This window comes from Oxyura jamaicensis, chromosome 3 (assembly GCF_011077185.1).
Source record: "Oxyura jamaicensis isolate SHBP4307 breed ruddy duck chromosome 3, BPBGC_Ojam_1.0, whole genome shotgun sequence".
NCBI lineage: Eukaryota > Metazoa > Chordata > Aves > Anseriformes > Anatidae > Oxyura > Oxyura jamaicensis.
In genome coordinates this window covers 6,058,976-6,081,064 of record NC_048895.1, presented here as the reverse complement: position 1 = coordinate 6,081,064, position 22,089 = coordinate 6,058,976, and the positions used below count along the sequence as shown (strand labels likewise).

The window sequence follows — 22,089 nt, the reverse complement described above, 5'->3', positions numbered from 1 at the left end:
GTGGAGACCAGGTGTGAGAGTGAATAAACCACAACCTGTCATCTCTGAATGGAAATTGGCAGGAGAAACTCAGGGACACGAGCTGGGCAAGGCTTTAACTTTTCTTAGGGAGGCTATTGCTGCAAATCCCTAGAGGTATCCTGAGCTCAGATGCCCTCATCCATGGCACCCAAAATAATACTGCTACCCTTGTGCTCCAGGGCAGGGCTGTAGTACACTACTTACCAGGAAGATACCTTCACCTGTGAGCAGGAGGCAGCACAGTGGTGGGGCAGTAGCTGATAGAGGGGATTTACTCTACTGGTCTGTCCCCCGTACCCCACAGGGGCAGGTAGCTCAGCCAGAGGGAACTTGGTGTGTGTGTCACACTGTTGGAGGTCATGCGTGACATTTGGGCCGGCGCAGGAGTTCATGGCACCGTGGTGCTCAGTGAAGTATTTCTGTGCATGGAAAGGAGTAAGATAAAAAGGAGCCTCTTGGAACTTTGTTCCTAGTCTGGCTTAGATCTAACAGGCAGGCTGTGCTGATTGCGTCTAATTCGATTTGTAAGGCACTGCAGTAAACAGCATGAAGGGAATGATTCTGTGATTGCTCCTGTCAAAATGGTGATCTTACCGTATATTTTTTAAACTGCCGCTTGACAAATGGGTTTGGGTGGCTGCGTCTGAACAGTACCCCTCACACACTTAGCTGCTGTTCCCTGCTCCTTCTCCTCTCCCCATCAGCACAGCTGCAGGTAACTCAGCCATCGTTGGAAGGGGAAGCAGTGCCATGGTCTGACTGTCCCTCCAGCATTGTGGTGTCCTTCAGCAAACATCATATCTATGTTTTTTCTAGCGCGCCTTTGGTAAAGAAACCAGTTCCCTCATCTGTATCTTGTGCCATGGGGGACCAGGGGTTAGAGGATCCCCTCAGCACAACAGCTCTAAACTGACCAATTTCCTCAGGAGAACAGGCTTGGTTTTGTTCTTACACCATTGTACTTATTTGCTCGCAGTAGCTTCCTTCAAAACTCCCCCTTACAAACACAAAACGCACGTGCTACTCGTGACGACATTGCTGCCTAAAGATCAGTGAAGTCCTTCTGTAGAAGCACCCCACCGAAGCCACTTAATGAAGCTTTTCTTTCCCCCACTGGAGGTAGCTTGAGACCACTGCCATCGGCAATAGCTGTTGAGACTGCCTCGCACTGAGCATCGCCCTGCACCACGTGCCGTGCTGCAAGCAGCCAGACTGTTCTTTAGCAAAGCACACACAGGCAGGACAGGCATCCTGGTGGTGCTCATCCTCACAAAAATAGCAACGACTCAGGAGTATGACAGTTTTCATTTCCTCTTGGTCAGCAGGGGTGAGCACAGGAGGAGCTGGACAGGGGGATGGCATTTGCAGAGAGACCTGGCATGGTCAGGAGTACCTTGGAGGCTGTCAGGAGGGATTAATTTAAGGGTGAGCGCTCTGGCATGGAGAGGGATGGGTGAGGATGCCCTGCAGGCCGTCCCCTCCCTCTCTTTGCTTCCACTAAATGCAGGCAATTGCCTCATCACCTGAGGGATATTTTCTTAACTAATCCCATTAGGAAATTAGGGTTTCCTAATTTCCTAATTAGGGAAAAAGGGTTGTTTGGGACATGCAGGAGACCAAACCAGGGCTCTTATGAACAGGAGCAGGAGTGGCTCGGCTGCCCCAAACCTGCATCCTCAGACAGCTGAGGAAAACAAGTAACGTCATTCACATGCAGCAGCATTTCAGTGCCATGGCCTGGAAACAGAGGGAGTAACTGAAGTCACCATTTTGAGAAAGTAGAGTGAGTGGGGGTCAGTTTGGGTACGCAGCCTCTTGTGGCTGCCACGTAGCCTCCTGTTCACAAATGCCATTTGGGGTTAGTGCAAATCCAAAGTATTTCCTCTCCACAATACAGATACATACATGTGGGGTATATAAGGTTGTGTCCATGCCTGCAGTTGCACAAAGGGCTGTATTCTTTGGGAGAAATCAGGGGAAATTAAGTTCCCCTGGATTACTGCATATATAAATTCCAGTTATTTAGAGCAACCGTGCTAAGGAGAGGTTGGCTTTGCTTTGCAGTGAGACAGGGAGACCTTGCAGGCTAATGAAGCAAAGAGGCAGCACTCAGCAGCTATTACTGATGCCATTAGGAGCCAGTCGGGGCTCTCAGCTCCCATGGTAGTGCCACAAGGCTGTTTACAGAGCCAGGGGAGAGGCTGCATAGCCTGGGGGCCCCCTGCTCCACTCCTGTGGGGTCAGAGCTGCTGTCAGCCAGGTTTCCTGCCCGCCTGTCATGGGCACAGCCCCCCGGGAGATGCTCTCCGGCCACAGAGACACACAGCATTTGTGCTTTTGCCCGCATGGCTGCATCTGTCTCTTTTTGTACAAGGTGCTGGTATCCCCGTCTCTCCTGCTGTAGCTTCACGGTCAATTTAAGCTGATGTAAGCATGAGGTGCAGTCAGAAAGGAGAGCGAGTCCCATTGCCCAGGTTTCAAATGCTGCCCCTATGTGAAAGCGTGGCCTTGGCATCAGACATGAGACTTAAATACTCTCCTGAGAAAGTAAAGGTGCAGCTGGGCCAAGTTTCACATTTACATCCAGCTGTAACAGTATTTAAACCATGGAAGAGAGCAGTGTAACAAAAAGCAATTTAAAAACAAGAATAAGGTCTTGAATTAAAGAAGTAATGAATTACTTCTTTAAAAAGGCAGCGTGCACCAGTGCCAACTGATGGGCTTTTATCCACTGATGGCTGGAGGACTTGAAGCATCCAGCAGTTGCATCAGAGAGCAAGTCTGGCATAGAAACCATGCAAGTACTGGCACTGATTAGATGAAGAAGCACATCTCTAGAGCTGTTGGTTGAAAATGTGACTCCAATAGGCCTTATAGATTGAAATCCCACAGGGTGAATGAAATCAATCCAGATCCATTGATCTGACACCAGCTGCAGCTCATGGAGCCCTGGAGGTGATCAGTGAGTACAAGCTACTGCCTGAGCTGCTGGTGCTTCTGTTTAAGCCTTGAAGGTAAATAACCTTGAACAGAGCCCAATCAAAGACTTTAGGCTATGCTGCGAATGTTTCTGCAAGTACCACAGGGTATCAGGCATGCCATCAACAACAAAAATAAACGGATTGTGATGTTCAAAGTGGAAAAAGGGCCAGGTAGCAAAGTGATTATAACAGATTTCAGGAGACTGAAGTTAACAGGTATGGAGAAAGACTGTCAGCCAGGGCAGGAGATTCAGAGGGAGTTCAGAAAAGGGGAACCAAAGCTGGAGGGAGGTGTGGAAGGTAACACCTTCAGGGAAAAGCCAAGGAAGGCGAGCAAGTCTGCTCCATCTAAAGAAAGTACACACAGGGGAGACATCACCTGCACACACAGAGGGGACGTGTAGAGCACCCAGCAGGCACTTTCCAAACAATGGGCCTGATCTTTTAGTGAAATACTAAGAGGGAATGGGGGCAGAACACATACTTGATTTATCATCCTCTCTCTTTTAGAAAAGTAATGCAATTCTGTTTTCTTCCCTGAGCTTCTCTCAGACAGCTGCTCTGCCTGAATCATAAAGCTGGGGCAGCAGCTTCACAGCTGAGTCTCTCCTGTGATGGGAGAGATGTTAGGAAGCTGCTGGCCTCCTCACCAGGCGGCTGTTCTGTTTGAGGCAGATGCTTCTGTTCCTGCTGCTTGAGGGCTTACCAAGCCCTGCTTGGAATGGCCACACCAAAGTTCATCCAAATTCCTCCTTTTAGGAAAAACACACCAAAGTTCATCCAAATTCCTCCTTTTAGGAAAAACATGAGGCTGCAACAGAGATTGCAAAAAATATTTGAAATCCCAGTACAAAAAAGTAAGTTTTGGGGGGCTTGCATTATTAGAGATGTGGGCAGTTAAACCCTCCCAGGATGCTAACAGCACCTGGAGAATAACAAAGGACTTTAGATTAACAAGTTCCTGCTCATGCCAGGGAATAACAAGTAATGGAGTTAACCAAAATCTCACTTTCTGCTGAGTAAATGCTCTAATGCTTAGCTTTACCAGGCGGCCAGCTCTGTCCAGCGACGTACAAAAAGGGCAGCTTGCATTTCTTCTGACAGCCTCTAGCTCCTTGCACAGGCATGGTGGCAGAGGGACCCTCTCTCCTCCCTGCACCACGTGCACAGAGAGCAAAGGAGCTGCCTGTGCTCCTGCACCTCTAAATAAGTACGGCCCTCGCTGTAATTGGTGCCACCTGAGGGTGCTGGCCATAAGCCAGCGATCTGCACCCAGCCATGCACCAACCCAGGTACCTGGGGGATGTGGGTCTCTTGCAGTAACGTGTCTCCCTCTGAAGGATAGCTCACACGATGTACATGCATCACAGCAGCCGATAGCACTGGTGAGCGGGACCCTTTACAAATGCAGATGAAGGCATTTATGCAGGGTTAGAATTAGCTCTGTGCTCTCCATCTCTTTGCAGCGCTGCGATGGCGTAGGAATAAATCGCTGCTCACGCTGAGCGCTGGCCTCCGCGCAGAGCCGTACAGCGCTGCAGCCGTAAAGCTCCGGGCTGCCAGCTCTCCTGGGATGCACCCTGCAGCTCCAGCAGAGCAGCAGGGAGAGGAGCAGAAAGTAAGACCTGGGGCTTTCTCTGCTGGGGATCAGGGCAGCTCCTTATTTCACAAGGTATTACGGACACGTGCAGGTCAGAGACCGAGGTCGTTTCCTGCAATCTCAGATCCTGTGAGCAGAGGGCAGATAAGTGCTTTCCGGGCATAGACCTCAAAGGTGGTAAGTGTGGAGTACAATTAAAGCCTATGCAGGTATTTAGCTAATAACATCTGAAATTCTCCATGTAGTAGAGAGAACAGCTACAGGCTGCAACAAAACGTAAAGATTTTTCCCCCCCTTTCCTGTTTCCTTGTTACTTCTCCAGATTTTTCTACCATGTTTGGAAAGAAGAAGAAAAAGCTGGAAATTTCCGGGCCCTCCAACTTCGAGCATCGGGTTCACACAGGCTTTGACCACCGGGAGCAAAAGTTCACGGGACTACCTCAGCAGTGGCACAGCTTGCTGGCGGACACGGCCAACAGGCCCAAGCCTATGGTGGACCCCTCATGCATCACTCCCATCCAGCTCGCACCTATGAAGGTACCGTGCAAAGTCTTTCTTTCTCGTCTCCTCTCTATCTCCTAGGCTGTCGTTAATTGCATGTAGCCTTAATGAAGTCACACTGCTTCAGAGTTGAGGTTGGGCTTCAAGCCCCAAAAGGCCTCGTGCTCTCGGAAGGTACGTGCTGCAGGGTGGGGGCTACCATTGTGTGCCTGTTATCCCAATTTCCATACGCAACTGTGTCTTAGCAAAAGATGATCTGATTACTCTGCTGTAAGCACTCATGTATATGTACTCTGCCCACATGGCTAGAAATAGAAGGGAAGTGAGAAGGAGTGATGTGTCGGGCTTGGCCACTGAGCACCAACAGACAGAAAATATTTATCTGCATCGCCCCCAGCGGCTGTCCAGGCAGGGCTGGGGAGTGTGCAAGTACAGAGGGAGCTGCAAATCCAAATATGTAATTCCTAGAGCTGCAAGGAAAAACTGTATTTATAAAGCCTGTAGAACTGTCCCAGAAGAGCCTATGTCACGGGTCCCACTTGGGCATTCCTTCGTGGTTCCTGGACCCACATCCTAACTCCCAGTAAGAGACACCTGTGTGCTGACAGTACATATCCCCTTCACTGTCATGCAGCTGAAAGATAAATTTAGGATTTCATCTTCGTGTGGATTTTTCTGCGGCAAGCGAAAATCGGATAATCCTGAGAGCGTGGACTCTGTATTTATATTTCGTAAGTGCTCTTTGCTAAATTTGCATTTACTGCCCGCTCCTGAAGGACACTCACCACTTGCTGATCAGGATTGCTGGGGGCTGCTACAGGACGAGGAGGATAAAAGCAAAGTCTTAGATTTTTTTGCTGTGATAAAATATCTTGCTGTATAGTAGAGGCCCTGAATAATGTGGGGAAAAAAGCAGGCAAACCTTTGCCAGCTAGGGCAAAGAAGCAAGCTTGTTTCACAGGCCTTTTAAACACCAAAATATCTCTGGGTATTTTAACACGAATGCTTAAAGACGTTTTAAAATGAACAAATGCATTTCATATCTTGCAGTAGTACCGTCTCTTTTCTAGAGCTGTAAATCCATAAGTTTGAAACATTTTAAAATGTATTAGCTTCTCAACAGCTTACAGGCAATGCGGATCTAGGTCTAGGCCTGCAAACAGACATCTGCATAGCTTTATTTGTGAGGAGAGCCCTGGTGATACAATACACGCTGCGGGGTGTGAAGGTTCAAGCCCTGGATGAGTATCCGCAGCACTTCAAAGTGGAGAAAATCACTGGCAGTTGTTTCCAGGAAATTGTCTGGTTTGCTTTTCTGTCTGTTTTTCAGAGGACTACATATGTCTATATATAGGGGGCCTTACGTATGTGTATGTATCAGGAGTCCTTGGGCCACTGCGGTCCATCCTGCATCCACGTGTCCCCCAACACCTTCCCGTGGCACGTTTCCTGGGGACGGGCTGTCTGTAACCCATGTTACTGGACAGTAAGAATTACGCCTTATTTTGGCATAACTTATGGAGAGAAACTTTGAAAATATTTCATGTTGCTGAAGTAGTTCAGCATAAACATTTAATGAAGATCTGTGTGTGTGCACGTGCACTAGCACCTTTAGTTCTGTTAAGAAGTGATTCAGGCACCAAGGATTTCATGACTTTGGTGAGAACTGAAGATCTGCAGTGTATTTGCTATTTGGGAAGATGGGAGCCAAAGGCTCCAAGGTCATAATATCGTTTACTGGTTTTTCATTTGTCCATACAGCAGTTGATAGGGTTTAATTAGCACCTTGTAAATGCACGGAGGTGTAGCAGCAGATTGATACTTGGGCACGTCCTGAGTCCCGGGGTTAAGTCAGGCTGAGGCACTCGGCCAGAGTTGATTGTGCAGTGGTTTTAGGTGACGTGGCACTTCGATAGCTTTTCTCCTCCGCATTTATTAATTTCTTCTCCTTTCAATAACTTCTGTATTGGCTACACAGACAGAGCGAGGCAGAGGCGTTGCTGCTAATAGGTATGCCTCACAGCTGTGGGGCAGTGCACATTGTAGGGGTAGAGTTGAAGAGAATGATTGCTGGGTTTTGAGACAGAGCTGGGTTTGTTTGCTTTGGGCTTCACACACAGCCAAAGCAGAGGCAGGGAAAGACTTTTCCTGGCTTCTATGGGCTTTGCTGCCCTGTTTGCTTGTTTCTCAATCTGCCAAGCAGATAGGACCCGATGGCCCACAGTATATTCCGTCGGGTAAAAACAATACATGATAAATATTCTCAGTGCTCCATCTGTACTGAAAGCAGCAGCGCTGATGAAGAGGCAGCACCCTGGGCTCCCAGATCTCCTGGGGCCCTGTCCCACAGATGTGTGTGGGCTGGGATAAAGGCTCATGGTCCTGCTGCATGTGGCTGCTGCTGGCTTGTCATGGTAATGTCAGAGCTCGAATCCAGACCTGAGCTGGCTGTACAAATTCATTCATTCCCAGTACAAGCAGAAACAATAATAGGATTCCCCTCCTCGGCGTGGGTGACCCAGATACAAGCAAAGCGCTGTGTGTTTGAGATGCTAGCAAGGATCAGTAAAGCACGGCACAAGATTTCATGCAAAACAGAAAGTGACAACGATCTTGGTAGGCTTGGGGCATGGAGAGAGTGATTTTGATAAAAGGCTGGTTCTTCACTGAAAACATCTCTGTGTGAAAAATGTGAACTCTCTGTGTCTTCATGAGCCTAAAATAGACCTTGTGAAGTACCAGGAGCTTTATGTTGGGGCTTCTTGCCAAAAGAGCCTAGCATTGGCCTTGTGAAGATGCTCCATTAAGATGCTTGAACATCCATGGCCATCAGTGGGAGCAGCACAGCACAGGACTTGTTAAAATCCCTCCTCATGTTGCGCAGTGCTGCAAACAGCTGAGCTTCCTCCCTTTGCTGTGAGTCACTGGAGAAGATGCCTCTTGTTCCTGAGATGCACGGTAACTGTGTCATTTGCCTGCGGCAGCTCGTTCACCTGCTGCTGGCCTTCACAGGAGAGAGAATTTTGGATGGGGCAGGCTGCAGGGTCGCTGACTTCCCTCTCCTTCATCTGCATGTTTCAGTGGTGTAATCCGCATGGTTTGTGTTATCTGTAGCTTTAGTTTTCCTCACCGCTGCCTCTCAAAATTGACCTGGATACCGGTGAATTAACAGTAATCTTCAAAACCTTTTTAAGCTTCTACTACTACAAGTCAGACTCTGTATTACACAGAGAAAAAATAAGCAGAAAATGAGTTATTGTTCTGTGGCTCTTTTAATAGCCACATTTTTTTCTCTCCTTCATAGCTACTTGTTTTTATTTATTTCCCCCCATGATACCCCCGTGGATGGGACATTTTGAAGCTCTTGCTTGAAGACGGTTCGCTCCCATCCACCAGGAAGCTGCAGACCCACAGCACTGCTCTTGCCAGCACAGGACCCAAAGGGCTGCTGACATCTCGTGGGCCTTCCTTGTATAACCACATCGTGCTAATTCGTGCTTAAGAACGCCGGGTTCCAATTGCACACTTCTCAGTCACATACTGGGCCTGGCATGGGCTCGTCTGGGAGGAGATAAGGTGAAGGGGACACCTCCAAAACAGGGAAAGAGCTAACACCTTGCAGCACAGGACGTTTGGGGTGGAAGGAAAATGTTTTGTCAGCAGGTACTGTGAGACAGAGACTCAGCCCTTGCAGAGAACAAACTTTGATGGACAATGCCTTGAGCCACCTGACCAGGCTTTGATGCTAGCTGTGACGGTCAGCTTTGCAGTTGTCTTGTAATGCAGTTCCACTTTCAGTTTATTTTGATGACTAAACAGCAATGCTTTTGATGCTACACGGTGCCAGAAGAAATTATCGCAGCATATTTAAGTAGATGCTCTTTCTTTCAAAGGGAAAATGCCCCTCTCTTGAGGGCTGTTCGATTTCCCACGTTTCTGTGACAATGCTGCATCTGCACCTGGACAGATTTAGTACAAATATGCCACCTAGTGTCCAAGAATGCGTCTTACTGTGACGTTGGCTCGGTGTGAGAAGAGCCAAGTCACTGATTTTGTGTAATCTTGGAGGAAATCTGCCTCTGTACAAATAAAAATCAGCCACAGTATGAATAAGTGCGAAAAATTCACAGCTTTTTTTTTTATATAATGTATATTACTAGGTTAATATGTTTTCATATGTACTACACTGTACAGTAGAAACTTTTGTTTTTATTTCTGATGGTTTGATTTCAGAAAATTGTAGGTTTTTGCATAAATCCTTTAGGAGAATATTACTGCTTCATGCAAAGTTTAGTTCAAGAGAGAAAATGCCTGAATAAAAGAACAGGAATATTTTTTTCAGATGAGTAGTTCGTTTTATGGAAGACACAGTTTCAGTGTGAAGAGTTTCAGCTGGAAGAAGACACATCTTAGAGATGAGAAGCTGTCTGTTTCTTTTTTTCTGTGAAAATATTTGAATACTTTGGTTTCAAAGATGGAAGCAGACCTTAAGTCTTCTCCATCACCATATCCACGTGCATTTAGTGATGTTAAGATGTCTTCATCTCTGTCAAAAGTACGCTAGCCAATGCACAGACCTTTTTTTACTGCGGAGTTGCACTGGCAACCCATAGCCATCCTAAAATGAAAGAAGCTCTTCTTTTCCACGGTGCCTTTAACTGATATGTTCTCCGTTACTCCTCATAACTTTCTGAACAGTGAAGTTCTCGATCAGATTTGCAGCAGCAGCATGTTTGCTTTCATACCGCTGCATTTTTCCAGAGCCTCCTTTGGATGAGAAAAAAACAGAAGCATCGCTATCATTTCAGTTTGACTCAAAACATAAAACATCCCTCCATTTTTAATGAACCAGTAAACAAACTGTTCACATAATTTTTCTGACCAAAATACTTGTCCCTCAGAACAAACCCCTGGTTTCAGCCATGTAAGTTTGAAGGGTCTGTTTGCAGCTGAGTTGTAGACAGCAGCATCAGGGTTCATAAGCTAGAGAAACACTGATGTTGCTAGTATGAAGAACGCTGCCACCATTCAGAATAAATGCTTTAAGTGGCAAATATATGTATTTTTTTTCACATTCCATCTTCTTATTTCTGAAATATGAAATGTGCTCAAATGCCTCTGAGATTTTGCTGGCAGAAATACAGTTTTATTACGTGGTCCCTGTAGCTAATGCAGGCAGCGCAGGGTAGGGGGCGATGCTTTGGTCTTCATGAGACGACGCAGACGTATTTAAAACTGAACTGAGACTGTAGATGGATGATTTTGCCTCTCTGCCTTGGAGTAGTGACATTCAGTTACCTGCTGGTCACGTCCCTCGTTTGAAAGGCCCCAGCAGCCCCAAAGGAGCTTGAATTGGTCTGCTCACATGAGGAAGGATTTACTGGGCCCATAGCAATGATAGACAACAATATGGATTACAGAATTCTGTGCATAAAGGCGGTGTTTTTTTCCCAATAAAATTCATAAAAGAATATTTTTAAATACTGTTTGTATCAGCATAGTGATTTTAAGTAATATTAGTGTTGGAGCAATCTTGCAAGGCAGTGATGTTCAAGTTGGAGTTACACTGATGAGAGCTTACCTGGGGGAGCAGGACTTTGCAATATGCTAAGTGAAGATTGAAAGTAGATCTGGAGGTCACAGTCTACATCTGCTGAGGCTTTCGAGCCTGCTTTAGTGCTCAAGAAACACAGTAACCTGTGGCAAACTCTCAGCGTTAGCATTTCAGAAATTGAATCTGGTCTCCCCTGGGGGTACCAGTTTGGGAATGCTCTGTAGGTGGTGCTGGATAACCTGAAAAGAGGCAGGAATTAGATCCTGAGCAAGGACAGGTAATCACGTCCATTTTTTTAACGTGGAAATTAGTCCCTGAAGACAACTTTTAGGAGAATGTTCCAGTACCTCCTCTTGCTTGCCTGCCCTGAGAAAGGAGCCGTGCTTGCAGCGTACCGCCAGGAGCCAGAGGGCTCTGCCTCCATCACTGTCCACGTGGCTGCTGCTTTCTTCCAGTTCATTTAGCCATGCTTTCAGCCTCCAAAATTTTGTGTGCACTGACCCACAGGGTCTCTGGGGACAGAAGCGGTGCTGAGGCCTGTGAATGGTCAGGCTTTGGGGTGGCTGCTGTGCTGGCAGGGTCCTTCTGGCTGCTGTACCTCAGCACCAATCCCCCAGAGCAAGGTGCAAAAGATTAAAAGGTAAAGCATAAACAGTTTTCACCAGTAAACACGTGGGAAGGATGAATGTGTTTTACCGAGCTTCAGTGAAATAGGCCTGCAACCCTTGCCCAACTCAGCCAAGAGAGCTGATGGCGTTAAATACCCCATGGGATTTCTTCGGACTGGCTGAACCTCCCGTGGTGCTGCTGACCGCTTAGACGCCAAGTTGTGACAGTAGGAAGTCACTCTTCTCTTGGTGGCCATCCGTGGGAAGCGCTAGGTGGCAGCAAGGCACCTCTGGAAAGGGCCTTCCCGGCAGCGGGCTGGGACAGAAGCCGTGAGAAATCTGCTGGGGCACCCGATGGCGTTTGGTCAAGGCATGTGTTGTGCTGTAAGAGGCTGCGGAAGGCATTTCTGTACCACACCGCCAGGCACTAGCAGTTCACAGCGGCCCTGGGACAGTGGTTGCTGCTTCCCTTTCTGTGCAAGCGTGCCATGACAGTAATCAGGCCGTAACGACACGTTCTGCACATCTCCCTTCCTAGATCTATTGATCAATTTATTTTGGTTCATTGTAGTTCAGAGCAGAACCCATGCTGGTCAAAGGCCCGCTAAATATATTCTAAGGAGTACCCTCGAGTAGTAGGATCAGGAGATGGATAATGCTGCCAAGCAGCTCTCCTACCTGTGAAGCCAAAGCTGCAGGTGTAAATGTGTTTTTATCTATCTCCTGCTCTGCAGTGATTAGATGTGGGCTTTGTGGCCCTCTAGGAATTTGCAGCTGCTCTGCTGCTCTTTCTGTCTTGTCTTACCTGTCAGGCTGGACCCAATTACGGCAGCCAAGCTCCGGTGGTAGGGGAGAGGGATGCAGACGTACCCACAGAGACCTTTACACACCTTTTCTGCCCAAGTGTCACTGCCCTGGGATGAGCTGAGCAGGCCAGAAAAATAAAGGTGTTTCAGATACAGATCTCTGGGGAGAGAAAAGTGAACAAAAGAGATATATTTAGGGTGAGGACTTGTACTTTTTAATTGCAAAGATCAGATCCAGCAGGCTCTAATTAGCTCTCAAGAACATACAGTTAAAAGAATAGCAAGAGATTATGAATTTTAGTGAATTTTACAGTTTTGTAGTCTGAACAAAACAGTAATTGCTATCTGTGTCCTAATTTGCATTAAATAATTCCCAGAGCACAGCACAAACTTCCAGAGAAGATGCCTCCATGTGCAGCAGCACTTTTTAGTAGCAGGATATATAGGCACAGAGACCTGGTAGGAGCATGGTGGCTTTTACAAACTGCCCTGGGGAGAAGCTTAGGGGCAGGAGGCTGCCTCTCTCCCATCCTGCAGCCCCGTTATTCCTTCCCGTGCTGTATGGAGAGTCGTGCCGTGTTAGCAGTGTGCAGGGACGTGGGGCACACCACCCGGCTCTCCTCCATGGCTTGCCCTGCTAGCCAGAGTGCCGGCGGACGGGGAGGGAGCAGCAGGTGAACTCACCGTGCACGGCAGGGCCGATCTGCTGCTGGGGATAGAGGACACTTGGCGACGGCGCAGCCCAGCACATCAAATCGAATCAAATCAAGATTCACCAAGCAGTGTTTCAGCAGCTCCTTGTAAATGAGACTGCGGGGCTGTCCTGGGCACCTGCACCTTCCGCTGCTGCGGACGGTCCACTGAAACCTCTGTCTCGGTTTGTTCCCGTGGTGAGGGTGTTTGGTTGGCACTTCCCATTTACAAGAGCGAATGCATAAAACATCAGCTCAGGAAGCTCTGAGTCTTGCCTCTCGCTTGCCTTGTAAATTTGACCTAACACGGATTTCTGTGCAGAGGAACACTGTACTTGCTGCATGCCCATGTTGTCAGGTAAAAATCACTCCGTGAGGGCTAGTCCCACTTGGGGCATTCCTACTGCTACACTTCCCATTTAGTAATAGCCATCCCTGGGAAGGGAAACGAGTATTTCCTTGGAAATAAAAACTCTGCACTTTGCAGAAATTATGAAATTACTGTATGAAATTACTGCATGTTTTTATTCTGCTAATGCAAATCTTAAATCAAAGGGTGAGGTTTCAGGAGAAGATGAAGGAGCCCATAGTACTCAGAGACATCAATCAGGTTTTAAAAACTACACTTTATATGTGTGGGGCCAGGAATGCCCCATTTCCATGAAGTACTTTGAAACTTCCGCACCCGTTTAGGGCCGTGGGCCAGAGGCATTTTACAGATGGCCATGCAGCACCAGGTGCAGGGCAATTTCTCCCCTGTGCCTTGGTGGCTTCTTCCCCACCAGTGCGGTCAGCAGGTAGAGTAGAAATAGGAACATAGTTAAAATTGTTTCTTAGAAATTGTCAGGCTGTCAAAATCCTCACTTTGTGCTTAAATGTGTGCATCTGACAAGATACTTAAAAAAAAAAAAAAAAAAAGAAGAAGAAGAAAATGGGAATCTACCAAAGGAAGCTGGCTGGGGCTAGGAACAGAGCAAGAAGTGAGGGGGGGTCAGGACTGCTGCCCCGCACCTCATCTCCTGCCCCCTGCACCAGCAGCGTGGCTGAGGACTGGGAGCTGTGGCACAGGGAGCATCCTCCAAACGTCTCAAACAGTAATCCAGGCACAAATCAGTTTGCAAGTCCAGATTTTTGAGGTACCAGTTAGAGGCACTGGAGCTTCATCACTTTCTATTGACTGTCCTTAATTGTGTCATTTTTCCCTGACAGAAACCTATTCAGGGAACGCACAACTCTGCACGAGGCAAACTTTGGTCCTGGTTCGTGTCACGACCTTGTAGTGTGCTTCTATCTAAGTGTTACAAGACAAAAGAAGAGCTGTGTTACTTGGAGGGCAGGGTTTCTCTAACCTAGAGCATCGCCCTTTTCCTGCCAGATGCTCCCAGATTTGCTCTGAGTTTCACAGCCTCTAGCTGCCTCTGAAGTCAGCCTGTTAAGAGGGCAGTTGGAATTCCTACAATTAATGTTTCTGAGGAAATTTCATCTTCTGGGATGTGTTGTTATTTTCATTCCATGTTGGGATAAAAGATAAGTTTGAATCCTCAGAAGAAGTCATATGAAATAGAAATTCTGAGATTTTCAGAATCTGAAATTTCTCCTTTCCTCTCCCTGTGGACTGCTCGTATAGCACAAAAGCAATAGATACACTGAGCTTCTCACTCAAAAACTTTAAAATCACATTTCACTCTCATTTCTTTTATGTCTGATGGATCTTGGTACACGTATTAGATAGAAAATTTCACATACTTGGTGTGTTATAAGTAGGCCCAAGTAGTTATTTCTGATGTTCAGTATTCTCTAATAACAATCCAAATGACATATAATGACCGTGTTTGTGTATTAAAAGAAAAAAAAGGAAAACTTAGTAGAATGTAGATATTTCAGCGGAATTTAAAAACTAAATGTTTTGTTAAAGTTGCTATATTTTAACATGTCAAACGAATTACCAGTGAATGTGATTATAATGAAATGTTGCTCCTGTTGTTATGGCAACTAACTTTGAAAACTGCTGCGAAGGCTGACAAATTGCATAGTGCGGTTTTGGTTAGGCTTTTCTATAGTTTTCCATCATTTTACTTTTGAAGAATTTCAAACAGCTGGCACGAGTGGTGTTGTTGAGATCATTATACTTGTCTCAGGTCTTTAGCTATACCTTTATTTTGATCCATTGAGTAATATGTATTTTCCAGGCTGAATAAATTTCATTTCCACATTATCAACCCCTCCAATAATTAATGTGTGGCCGTGCCAACGTTTTCGCAGCATCGTACATCTCCCGTGCTGTTGGCAGCAGCAGGGTAATTGAGGTGATGGTGTTGCACGTACGCGGTTTGTTGTAACCAGCTCAGCTCACTGCTGTTTGGCAGCAGCAAAAAAATTTCAGCAATGCCCGTGCTTGCTTAGGAACATGACTGCGGTGTCCGTGGGATTGTTCCGCGGGTCCCAGCGTGGCTGGCGTGCAGCAGGAGCACGCTGCACAGCTTGTCTGGCCCGTTCGGGTCAGCCCCTGTTGGAAAGCCACAGCACAAGGCACTGCTGAGTTGGTGGGTGACCACTAAGGGCTGCTTTTTCTTATCTGGTGGCATTGAGTCAGCTCTGGAAACCAGCACATCACAGACATGGCACCTACTCTCACAGCTGGTGAAATGTCACCTGTCTCGTGTCACCAGGAGGGAGTACCAGCCGCTGAGGTGGCACCACCAGCAGGTTGTGATGGTGTGGAGAGGTCCATGGGGCTTGGAGAAGCGGATGTGGGATGACTGAAAAGCCTGGGGCTCTTCAGAGCAGAAAGGGCCTGAGCTGAGCTGTAGCCACTGGAGCTATAGTTTTGCAGTCACCAGAGAGGATCAGGTTTGACTAGAGGCAGCAAATCCACAACCATGTGAAAGCTATATCGCTTCTGCTCTGCATCCAATGCAGGTGCTGTCTGCAAAACTCCCCCAGGAGGAATCGTTGGGATACAAGAAATGAGTAGTGTTTTTTTTTCTTTTTCTTTTCTTTTTTGCACAGAGGGTGAGAATATATAGCATTGGGAAGGAATTAGTAACAGAAATTATATAAACTTTGAGGCTTCCGGGTGCAAAGCAACCTTTAAATTGCAGGCTTCAGGAAGAAGCATCCTGCCATACTTCCCCTTTTGTTATGTATTCTTGTGCCTAACTCTGAGTAATTGCTGCTTAATGGACGGGCTGCAGATCAAAACTGGAACAGATCCCATAGGACAGTCCTGGAGGGTGCAGAGTGACGAACGCCGTCTCTTCCCATCCAGCACTGCTTCTAGCCATGCACCTGATGAGTTTCTGTGGCAGGAGGCGTCTTCCCAGGGTAATGCTGTGCAGCGCAGGCACGCTAAAATTCATTCTTGGTTTAGTGGCTTTTATTACCACGGGGAAGTGAGGTGTTTGGTTAGTGCAGATGGGTGCTGCTGGCTGTATCTGCTTGTTGCCTGTTGCGGTCAGGAGACAACTGCCCAAATGCATCACTGGTGTTTCACTTGCACGGCTTGTAGCATCACTGCTTCTGACTCGGGGTGAAGTTCGGTGGTCCTACAGCCAGCATTTGGCTTTTGGCACCGAGCCACGTCTCAGGATCGAAAGCAGCAAATATACCCAATTGTCTCCTTCACAGTACAACGTAGTACCATTGTGTGGCTACAGGAGGCTCCTGCAGTGGTGGTGAGCACAGCTGGCAGCAAAACAGAGAGCCTTGGGGCAGCCTCTGGTGGGGAGGGGAGGGCAGGCTGCCAGCTGCATGGAAAGGTTGCCCAAAGCTGAGGCACCATGCCAGGACATAGGGGACAAGACATCAGTTTCCTAACCCTTGTCCTTTTGTCACCCCTCAAGACGGCAGCTCAGGGTCCAAATTTAGCTGTCCACTTCGTGTCGGCTGCTGGCAAAAAGAGGTTTTTGCTGCATGCTCACAACCGTCTCCAGAAGTTAGGAGGGTCTCCAGCTGTTCTGAGCTCTGCCGAGGCTGTTGCTCAGTCTGAGATCTCACAAGTGCAGATCAAAGGCAGACCCTTGACACTCCTTGCACCCTTGGCTGTAGCTATAAAACTCTGTTGCTTCCCAGGAAAGATGGAGTTTTCTGTCTGACATGATAAGGGGGTTGGTTTTCTCCCCAAGGTAGTGCTGTTCACATTCGCTTGTGCCAAGGAGTAAAACGTGGTATCATGAACACAACTTCAAATACTTCAAAGGCTTGTGAAGTTGCCAGAATTTATCTTCTTGCAACACAAGAAGATAAATTACCAACACTTCCATCACATGCATTACTTTTACCAGCTGTGCAATGTGCAACAGCAATTTTTTCCTTTAGAAAAAATTGATTTTCAGATCTGCATAGGATGTGCTTTTATTTTACACATAATGAAAACGCGGGGATAAGCTAGCTAGAAGCAAAACCAGAATTTAGATTGTCTCTTTATAAGGTGACATTTCCTAAAAAGACTTCTCTTCTCCCACCCTGTGCGTTACAGAGATTTTAAATCCTTGTTGACTTCTGAAACCACAGCTCCTGAAGGACAAAGGCTGCTGTATAAAGTATAGTAGTTTTAAAGACAATAAATGCAAGGTCATATTAGGGCAAAACAGTTAATTACCCACTTCATTATTGTCAAGGTTAATACAGTATTTGAGCGCAGAAGCTGTTTTTCATCTGCTCTTGGAAACGAGGCAAGGCAGCGGTTCTTGCAGACAGATCCATTATGGCTTATCACTGCAGGACAGAGCGCTACGGCGGCGCCGTGAAGGATGTCTGCTGTCACCGGCACCCAGAGCAAGCGCCAAACCCGTCCGGAGAGCACTGAAAACGATCTGAGAGCTGCAGCATCAGCGTACCAGCTTTAATTCACGGAGATTGCATCCCATTGATTTTAGCGGGTGACGGTAACGGCAGCGTAAAACCAACCAGCACTCCTTCGTCTGGTGTCGCATTGATCCACCCCAATTGCACAACGCCTTGAAAACGTCTTTTAATGACCACGGGGTATCGACTGTAACGGATCCCATCTTCCCGGGGTGGAACCCAGCTAAAGCTGCGCCTGCTGTAGTGTTTGATTTCTGTTTGTCATGCGTGCCTGGGCACTGTGCAGGTTTCCATTACATGATCTCGGGAGTCACAAACAAAGCCCTCATAAATCTCCGCGGATCGACCTTTGCACACGATGCCTCGCTTTTAACTATCCACTTTACCTGCCGCAGCTTTGAGAATTTTCCAAGTTTAAAAATCTGAAGAGCAGTGAGGGGTAAAAAGAAGAAGGAGGAAAAAAAAGGAAACACAAAACAACCATTTTCTATCTAAATTCAGATGAGGAAAAATAGAATTCCCCGTTGATGTGGAAACACAAGCTGTCTCTTTCAGTTTACAAAGCCCTTAAAATTGCAACTAGTCACCAGTTCCTGTGGTATTAATACCAGGGAAATCTGTTTACGTCCCTTTCGATTGAGCCTGCTTTTTCTGCTAGGTTTTCTTTCAAGCATTTTGCTTTGCTTTTCAAGCTAGAGCTAAAATTTTCCATCTTCTGTCATTTCTGCTGTTGTGTTTAAGTCCCGGGAGCTTTTCCCCCTGCTCGCTAGTGCAGCACAGAGCCCGACAGCGCAGTGACCGTACCCTCAGGTCCCTGAGGGAGGAGGCCGTGTCAGCAATTCGGGCTGTCCCTCATCCTTCCACCTTCAAACCTGGGTACTTCTGGCTAGCGTTAGGCTTTCAGGTTTGGAAATTTGGGCCATAATTATGGAAGTTTGTCGATCTCTGGCTTATTTCTTCAGAGGAAAGCTGCAGGGTGCTGTGAGCCCCCAGCACACCTTCTCTGGAGCAAATGACTTCAGGAAGGGTTAACAAGGCCCAGCCTAAGTGTCATTATGTAGAAACAGCTCCTTTGCCTTTATTTCCGATTTTTGATGCTCTGTGAGCTTCCTTACAGAGTAATTACCTTTCTCACTCTTACAGAATAATACCTGCCTTGGGATTTTAATTTATTATTTTTTTTTAAGCCAAGTAAATGGTGAAGAATTAACTCTGCCCACCAGGGAGGCACCGTGTTTCACATCTGTGTATAAACATCCTAACTTCTACTCAGAAAAAATCTTGACAATATGGAGTACTTGGCAGGGTCTCTGTGAAACACGTCCTTAATTATCTGCTCTGTGGACACGACAGTTCTTTTGATAACAATAGTGTTAGGTGTTTTCTTAATAAAAAAAATTAAAAAGTCAGGCTTGAATAGGCTGCCTGATTTAGCAATAGGGGAATCTCATCAAGGTGTATTTCCTTTCATATAAGGGAAGTGCTAAATTTTAAAACAAGCTAAAGCAAATAATCATTGATGATGATGATGGTGACAATAATAATAAAGTAGTGAAGATTATAATAGTAATAGCAGTAGTAATAATGGAGCACTGACTATTCCGTAGAAAACATCCATCACCTTAAGATCATGCTTACTTTCTTATTTTTCAACAAATGACATTTACACCCTAGTTTACTGTAATAATGTCAGTGGTGTGATTTTAGCACCAGCAGTGGCTGTGCTTCACTGGCATGGTTGCAGCCTTCAGGCGGAACTGCCGAGGCATTTTGATCTGGATTTGCAGCACTCTTCAGGGGCAGGTGCATTTTATCCTCCGTTTGCACTGAAGGACTGTGCTTACACAATGACGCAGCGCCGAGGATTATCATCAGACACTGAAATTAAATACTCTGTGCTATTCAGCTGCTCGAGCCCCTCACCTGGGCCAGGTAGCATCCTCCTAAACCAATCCTGGGCACAGTCAGCACCAGGCAGAGACTTTTCCCCAAGCCACCAATGTTGCTTCAGAGGCGGAGAGAGTTCGGCAGTACGGACCCAGGCCAGTGCCCACAAACTGGCTCAGCCCTGGGACAGGGTTGGTCCCACCACTTCTAATTTCCTGGTAGAGAGGAGCCCAAAGCAAATAGAAACTTCTGCCATCATTCTGGGAAGTCAGCGTTCCCCGGTGGTTGTTCTCAAAGCGCTGGGAGAAAACAAGGGGTTTTAGATCTTCATCTCCCTACCTTCATCAGTCAGGATTAGGTGGCACTGAGGTCACGGCGATAACAAAGACTTCATAGACTGGAGATTTGGTGGCAGATGCTCTTTTTGGAAAACCAAAATTCCTACAAGACTATTTTACTATTACTAAGAATCAAAACAAAACCAACAACAAAAAACACACTTCTTTTTTTGTATCTTCATGACCAAAATGGAGGCTCCCATTGGCAGAAAATCCCTAAACGGCAGGGTTTTGTCATCGATGAATCCCCTAACGCCTAAAACCTTCAACTTCGTTCTTCTAAAATTCCTTCTGACATGGGACATCTCTTTGAGATTCTTCCACCCCCCATATCCCATACACATCTGTATTTAAAAAAACTGCTTCAGCAGAGCATCTGTTTGAAGGAGAGGAGGGAAAGCTCCCCTTTCCCATAACCGCAGGGGCTGTTCTGCTCCCAGGGGCTCCCTCTGGCTCTGAGGTCCTTTTGTGCAGGCACAATGCAGGTTGCTCCGGGAAGGCTCTCTTTTGTGAAGGCTAGTCCCATGGAGATCATTACATTGGCATTTTTACTCCTTGGCGTGGATTTACACCAGGGAATCAAGGTGGCAGTTGTGTATTTCAATCTTGTTTTCAATTATAAGCATTTCATTGTTGAGTGTGCTGTTTTATTACGTGATAATTAAATATGAATGATCGCGCATTCATCCTGCCAAAGCGGCTGTAGCCTAACAAAACCAATTCCTCTTGTCTCGCTGAATGACTTCGGAGGCAAAAGGAGTGATCTATTCGCTGCTCCTGGTTTTTTCTGTCCTATTGTTCCAGTATCACCAGCCTCAAAATAGCAAACCAGGCAAGTAATTACAGACATAAATCAGAGGAGGGATCAATGGGAGGTCAGCGCTGCTTTGCTCATAGCCCATCTTTTCTCAGCTGTCTTTTTCTGAACAACAGAAGTACGTTGCTGTTAATTTCGTGGAGACGGGGCAAAGCAGGGCTTGAAGAGGGGTGGGGAAGCAAGGCAGACACCACAAAAGACAAAATCTGTCACATCTTCTGATTGCATTGTGAACCTCTCCTGTGCAGAAAATGAGCAAAGAGCAGGATGCTGCTCAAAGAGGGAGGTTATGCTAGTCCTGCACATGCCCTTTTTGGAGGACCATTCATGCTCCCCTGCCTCTGCTGGGGATAGTAGGAGCTCTAAAAAACAAGTTGCCAGTGTACTGCAATTCTGCTGGCTGAAACACAAAGCCTTCCATGTAAGCTAAATGCAGCGTGATTAAAAAATATGACTTGGACTGTGTTAGCCTTTCTGGCCATCAACACAGCCACCAGAGGAGCTCACTGCTCACAAGCAATTACCATTGTTTTTCATCAGAGCCCTTCCCCAAGGCCCTCCGTCCCTGCCCCTGGTCATCACATGTTTGGAAACGGCCTGCTTTGCATGGAAGCGTTTCCTTTTAGACCCCGGTCCTGCACAGCCCTTTTTCACAGACGTTTCTTTGCTTTATCCCTTTGGTGCCGCTCCCGCAGGGTTGGGTATCACAGGGATGTCTTTCTGCTAGCGCTGTCTCCGCCAGCATTGCAGTGCAGGAAGGCAGTTCCCAGGCTGGGACCGCGCTCGGTGTCCAATGTGGGCAGCACGGGCAGGCTGCAGCTCATGGGTGGACATCTCCTGGGGATGAACGGCCACGGGGACTCTGCTTAAAAACTAGGCGAGTTAAGGAAGATAAAACCTTTGATACTTAGCTAAAGCAAATCAGAAAAGCAAATTTGTTTTCACTAGAACCATGCTGATTTATGGCCCTGGCCCTTAATTTGTACATCTCATTCTTGCAGGGTGTTTACAAACATGACGCAGCGCTCAATGGGAGTCAGCTGCTGAGAAATGGATGCAGTCGCTTGTTACAGTCTTCAGATGGTACTAGCTAAAAATAGTCGGGCTTTCGTGAGGGAAGGCTGTGGCCAAGCACTGCTCGCTTCCCATCCCAACAGGCTGCTTCAGTCCAAGTTGAGAAGTGCTGGGCAGGGGGCAGGGGGCAGTTTGCGGTATGAGGACACAACCAGGGCCACCACCCCATGGCATCCATCATGTGGATGTCCCAAAGCCATGCTCACGCACAGGGATTTAGCACATGTATTGTGAGGCGGCATAAGGTAAGTATTATTTTTCCATCCACCCCACGTGTCTCTAAGTCAATGAAGAAGCAATCCCTGGTGGCAATTCTGGCACACAGGAATGTACTGCTGTGTTAAAAAACAAAACAAAACAAAACAAAACGAAAAACAAGACCTGTTCACTATACTACTTTCCAC

General features: G+C 46.9%; 1 protein-coding gene across 4 annotated transcripts in view; it reads left to right on the top strand.

Annotated features, from left to right (window-relative positions):
• Nucleotides 1-22,089, top strand: part of PAK5 (p21 (RAC1) activated kinase 5) — an 82,140-nt gene that overhangs the window by 38,994 nt on the left and 21,057 nt on the right. For 3 of the 4 annotated variants that reach the window (XM_035320072.1, XM_035320071.1, XM_035320073.1), the window contains exon 3: nt 4,925-5,139. In XM_035320072.1, the coding sequence (XP_035175963.1) occupies nt 4,936-5,139 (204 nt within the window). In that variant the 5' untranslated portion in view covers nt 4,925-4,935. Of the gene's footprint in view, nt 1-4,600; nt 4,780-4,924; nt 5,140-22,089 lie in introns of those variants that run through there. The other variant, XM_035320074.1, reaches the window with a different exon arrangement.